This window comes from Trypanosoma conorhini, assembly GCF_003719485.1.
Source record: "Trypanosoma conorhini strain 025E chromosome Unknown Tco_14.4_contig_00262, whole genome shotgun sequence".
Lineage (NCBI taxonomy): Eukaryota > Euglenozoa > Kinetoplastea > Trypanosomatida > Trypanosomatidae > Trypanosoma > Trypanosoma conorhini.
Window position 1 is genome coordinate 8485 of NW_021704342.1, and position 5253 is coordinate 13737.

Genomic DNA, 5253 nt, shown 5'->3' on the forward strand with positions numbered 1-5253 from the left:
TTTGTTTGTTTGTTGTTGTTGTTATATTATTAGTACTCTCTCTCTCTCTCTCTCTCTCTCTCTCTCTCTCTCTCTCTCTCTCTCTCTCTCTCTCCCACACTCTTTCTTTCGGTATGTGACACACGTGGCAGAAAGAAAAGGAAAATGCAGGCTCCCAATGCAGAGTGTGTCGGTCCTGAAAGTCCAGAGGCTGGAATTGCTTCATCCTGCCAAGGGTGTCCCAATGCTGCGATATGTGCTTCCGCGCCAAAAGGACCAGATCCAGATATTGAATTGATTAGACAGCGGCTGTCAGGTGTTAAACGAACTGTGATGGTTATCAGTGGAAAAGGGGGAGTTGGAAAAAGCACTCTGGCCAAGGAACTTGCATTTGCTTTGGGTAAAATGGGGCTAGGTGTTGGTTTGGTTGACTTGGATATCTGTGGTCCTTCCCTTCCACGTCTGACGGGGGTTCGAGGAGAAGATGCACACCAGAGCGCTGCGGGTATTGAGCCTGTCCTGATTGACGAAACGGTTTCCATGATGTCTATGCATTACTTATTAGGAGACAAAAATGAGGCTGTTCTTTTCCGAGGTCCCCGAAAAAATGGTGTCATAAAGATGTTTTTAAAAGACGTGATTTGGGGCGATCTCGATATTATGCTTATTGACACCCCTCCTGGAACGTCAGATGAACATATCACAGCTGCGTCACTACTACAACAGTGTGGGGGTGTGACTGGCGCCGTTCTGATTACGACGCCTCAGTTGGTTGCAGAAGCTGACGTAAGGCGAGAAGTGAGTTTTTGTCAGAAGGCAAAACTCCCGCTTCTGGGAATTGTAGAAAATATGAGTGGATTTGTATGTCCTAACTGTAAAGGAAGATCCGCCATTTTTCCACGTACGAATTTCCAGGGAGCAGGGAGGCGCTTGAGCGAGGAATTTAGGATCCCTTTTTGGGGTGAAGTTCCCCTGGACCCCTTGTTAATGAAGGCATGCGAAGAGGGGGTCGCGTTAACGGATGTAGTTGGCTGTAAAAGTCCAAGTCTTGAAGTACTGCAGTCCGTTGCTGCTAAGCTTCTTGCATCCCTAGATGTGGAATAGGGTACACAGTAGCATTTATCTTTTACTAATATATACATATATTGTTCTCTGCAACATGGTGATGCAAGGAACCAAAGGAGGAATGGAATGTGGTGAAGGTAGAATAAGCTAAGTTAACCGGAACGGATCTTGATTGTACGTGTCCTTGTATCTTCCTACACAATCCCCTACTTTTGTCTTTCCTTCTTTGAACTCCGAATTGCTTAGAAACTAATGTCAATAGTGGCCTCATTTGTTTCCGAATGTGCCCAAAATGGGCGTTGGATTCGAGGGCTTTTAGCGCTTCAGGGGAGTCTCAATTCTAAGGAAATGGATGTTTCTAGGGCAAGGATTCAGTTGGCGACAACAATCCTTGACAAACAATGGTGCACCGCATTAGCCTTGGTGCGACCGAGTGACATTTCCTACGTGGATGAACTATGTCGCTTTATATATGACTGTTCTAGGAGTGCGTGTGTACCTTCAGACGTCTTTGTTGGCGTCGTTAAAACATTCCTTCAGGCTGCAGAAGAGAGGAACGAGAAACAAAATCAGTTGTTTCTTTCGGCAATCAAGTGGACATCATGGAATCAGGCGCTGCAATTTTTCACAATGTTGAAAGATCCCAAGAGGAAAAGTATACAGGAACTCTCCGATTGGCTTAGGCTTAGCCACATCTTCGGCAGCAATGACAAGAGGCGTGCCATAAATACCATTCTTACGCAACTACATTCTCCTTATTCAAATCAGCCAAACGTGAAAAGTCAAACTAAACATAATCTGCAAAGGGTAATACCATTTCCCCCAGCAATGGGTCACGAAGAAAAATGTGGATTAGCTAATGCCTTGAATTCGATAAAATTGACTGAGTATCTCAGCATGACATCGGCAATGAGGATTGCAAACGCAGCGTTGCGTGGGGAAAATGTTTCGTGGAAACTGGCCATCTCCCTTGTTTCGAAACATCGAGTTGTGAAGGATTCGAATGAACTGTTTGCCAAGATGGTCGGAGTGTGCTGTCCGCAAAACTGGTTAGTTGCTTTGGAATATTTTCAGTTGGAAGGGAAAACTGCCTTGTGGCTTGCCTCACGTCAGAGTTGGCAGGCCGGTTTAATATTGCTGCAGTCGACCTTGCTACCAGGTCGTGAGGCGTACGATATTCTTAGTCGATGTGGCACCCCCAACACAGAGTCAAGAAAACTTATTACTCTTTCTGGAGCGAGCAAACGCATGCCTACCCCCAGCAAAAGGGCAATCGCCTCAATGCTTGCCAATGGATACCTTATTGAAGAGCTCCAGTTGAGCGCGTTTTCAAAAGTATGTCAGCGCACAGGGGATTGGGAGTCTGCTCTACTTCTCTTTAATCGCATGGGCACAGATGAGTTTCAGCGACGCGCCATTTTGACGCTTTTAGAATCATGTCCGAATATTACTGCGGAGCAGGTACTTCGACTAGTGAGCGCTCGTCATCCTGCGAGTGCGTCAACAGCCTCCATGATGATAAAACACGCCAATAGTTGGATGCAGGCTCTAAGTATAATGCGTCACGTAATGGCACGGGGGACCCGATGTAACCCGCAAATGTTGAGTGCCTTTATTGATGTCAATCCGCCACCTAGTGTTCTTTCACCGGTACTCAAAAAACTGAAACATGCGACAAACGAAGGTATCCGTCGTCGTCTAAAGTCACTGAAGAATGATGGTTTGTCTTGGTAATGGGCGGTAACGTGTGTGTATAGAGGTATTCCCTGGATTTGAGACAGCGCATTTGTCTGTTTTTTTTGTTTGTTTTTTTCTGAGTCTCGTCCTTACCTTTATAACCGACTCTGACTGCGAGGCAGTTTTAGAACAATTCAAAGCATAAAAAAAAGACTGGTAATAAGAATAAACACAACACTATACATTTTCTTTCCACTATTCTCTCTTTTTCTTTTTCTTTTTCTTCTTTATCCTTCTCCCTCTGTGTGTCTGCTTCCTGTTTGCGTTTATGTAGATAATAAATGCAAAGTTCATTGTGTAACAATTCAAAACATGCTTGCCGTGACAAGATTGCCAACAAAGCCCTTTCTCGATCAAAAGCCGGGAACATCCGGGCTGCGCAAGAAGGTGAAGGTGTTCCAGCAAGAAAACTACCTCTCAAACTTTGTCCAGAGCACCTTTAATGCCATAAAGAAGCAGGGTACGACGCCCGATACCCTGGTCCTTGGCGGTGACGGACGCTACTTTCTCGCTGAGGCTATTCAAACCATCATTAAATTGGCCGCCGCCAATGGGGTATCAAATATTTGGGTGGGAAAAGACGGCCTCCTTTCGACCCCCGCCGTGTCAAACATCATCCGTCAAAGAAGGGACGGTAATATCAGGGCGAAGGGAGCCTTTATCCTCACGGCAAGCCATAACCCCGGTGGCCCTGAGGAGGATTTTGGTATCAAGTACAACACGGAAAATGGAGGACCTGCAGCTGACAAACTCACATCTGCCATTTACGAAGAAACTCTGAAAGTTGATCATGTACTTATCTGTCCTCATCTTGGCCCAGTAAATGTGTCAGAAATGGGTGACCACGTTTTCGACACGTTGAAAGTCTCGGTCATCAGTAGCACGGAGGATTATGTACAGTACATGCAGAAAATCTTTGATTTTCAAAGCATCCGAAAGCTGCTGCATCGACCCGATTTTAAGATTCGCTTGGACGCCTTAAATGGTATTGGGGGTCCATATCTGAGGGAAATTTTTGTCTCCTCCTTGGGGCTTCCAGAAGGTGTTTTGCATGGGGCTACACCGTTGCCTGACTTTGGTAAGCACCACCCGGACCCAAACCTCACCTACGCGAAGGAGCTTGTGGAAGCTGTGGGAGTGGATTCAACTGGTACACCTCTTGCCGGCGTCGTTGGCGAGGTACCAAACTTTGCGGCGGCCTTTGACGGCGATGCGGATCGCAATATGATCCTCGGCGATCGCTTTTTTGTCACCCCGTCCGATTCTCTGGCGATTCTTGCCGCAAATGCCAATGTTGTGCCATTTTTTGCCCAACAAGGCGGCGTTAAAGCGGTGGCGAGATCTATGCCAACAAGCGGAGCCGTCGACCGTGTTGCGGAAGCGCAGCACTTCAAACTCTTTGAAGTTCCTACGGGTTGGAAGTTTTTCGGAAATCTGATGGACAGCCAAGAGTTATTTGGAGGTGAAAACTATAATCCCCTCATTTGTGGGGAGGAAAGCTTTGGCACCGGCAGCAACCATATGCGTGAGAAGGATGGTGTGTGGGCGGCGCTGTTTTGGCTTTCGGTTATTGCGAGCAAAAACGTGGATCAAGCAAAGCCTCTTGTAGGGGTAAAGGAGATTGCTGAGGCCCACTGGACGGAGTATGGGCGGAACTACTACTGTCGGTACGACTACGAAGGCGTGACGGAGGAGTCTGCCAGGGCTGTGATGGAAACGGTGCAGAGGCAGCACCCCGAGGATATTCCAGCCTTGCAAGGAAAGCGCTGCGTCAAGATTGACAACTTTGAGTACCACGACCCTGTCGACGGTTTGGTTTCCAAGAATCAGGGCATTCGTGTGCTCTTTGAGTGTGGTTCTCGCTTCGTGCTTCGCTTAAGCGGAACGGGCTCGTCGGGCGCCACCATTCGCCTATACCTGGAGCAGTACATGGAGCCCCAGGCGGTGGTGCGGCACATCCGTGACGGCACCTTACCGACTGCTCGGTCTGCGTTGGCTGAGCTCATCGCCCTCGCCCTTAAGGTCGCGCAGATTTCAAGTCTTACAGGGCGTGACGCCCCCACAGTCATCACGTAGGCGGTAGCAGAGGTGGGAGCGGAGAAGCAGCGAAATGCTGTCTGTCTGCCTTTAGTTGTAGTTTTTTTTTTTTGGGAGTGGAGGGAGGGAGGGAGGGGGGGTGAAGAACAAATGAAAAGTAGTAAGTGGCGAGACGAAGGAAGTGAGAATACGCATCTTTTCCCTGCGACTGTACACCCATTGGTTATGACATGCAGATGTGTCTATGTATATATATTTATACAACAATTTATCTTTCACTCGATAGAAACGCACGAAAACAAAAAATGAAAAATGAAAAAATAAAAATAAAAACCAAAAATCCTTTCCATTTCTGAATCCTCCCTGAACTTGCACCCTCCTCTTCGTTTGCTTTTGCTGCTGCCCCCTTCACTTTTCTCCGACTTTGCTTTGTTT

General features: G+C 47.3%; 3 protein-coding genes across 3 annotated transcripts, besides 4 other annotated features; all 3 read left to right on the top strand.

The window, feature by feature from the left end:
• Window positions 1-35: 35 nt before the first annotated feature.
• Window positions 36-94: a microsatellite.
• Window positions 95-144: 50 nt separating this feature from the next.
• Window positions 145-1083, top strand: Tco025E_04857 (nucleotide-binding protein; the record flags this gene model as incomplete). The annotated part of the gene is made up of 1 exon (XM_029371762.1): window positions 145-1083. One exon carries the CDS (start codon window positions 145-147, stop codon window positions 1081-1083), a length of 939 nt encoding a protein of 312 aa, XP_029228217.1.
• Window positions 1084-1296: 213 nt separating this feature from the next.
• Window positions 1297-2778, top strand: Tco025E_04858 (uncharacterized protein; the record flags this gene model as incomplete). The annotated part of the gene is made up of 1 exon (XM_029371763.1): window positions 1297-2778. One exon carries the CDS (start codon window positions 1297-1299, stop codon window positions 2776-2778), a length of 1482 nt encoding a protein of 493 aa, XP_029228218.1.
• A 206-nt stretch (window positions 2779-2984) lies between these two features.
• Window positions 2985-3018: a microsatellite.
• Window positions 3019-3093: 75 nt separating this feature from the next.
• Window positions 3094-4857, top strand: Tco025E_04859 (putative phosphoglucomutase; the record flags this gene model as incomplete). The annotated part of the gene is made up of 1 exon (XM_029371764.1): window positions 3094-4857. The coding sequence occupies one exon, from the start codon at window positions 3094-3096 to the stop codon at window positions 4855-4857; it is 1764 nt and encodes a 587-aa protein (XP_029228219.1).
• Window positions 4858-4930: 73 nt separating this feature from the next.
• Window positions 4931-4958: a microsatellite.
• Window positions 4959-5113: 155 nt separating this feature from the next.
• Window positions 5114-5159: a sequence feature (A-rich).
• Window positions 5160-5253: the final 94 nt, after the last annotated feature.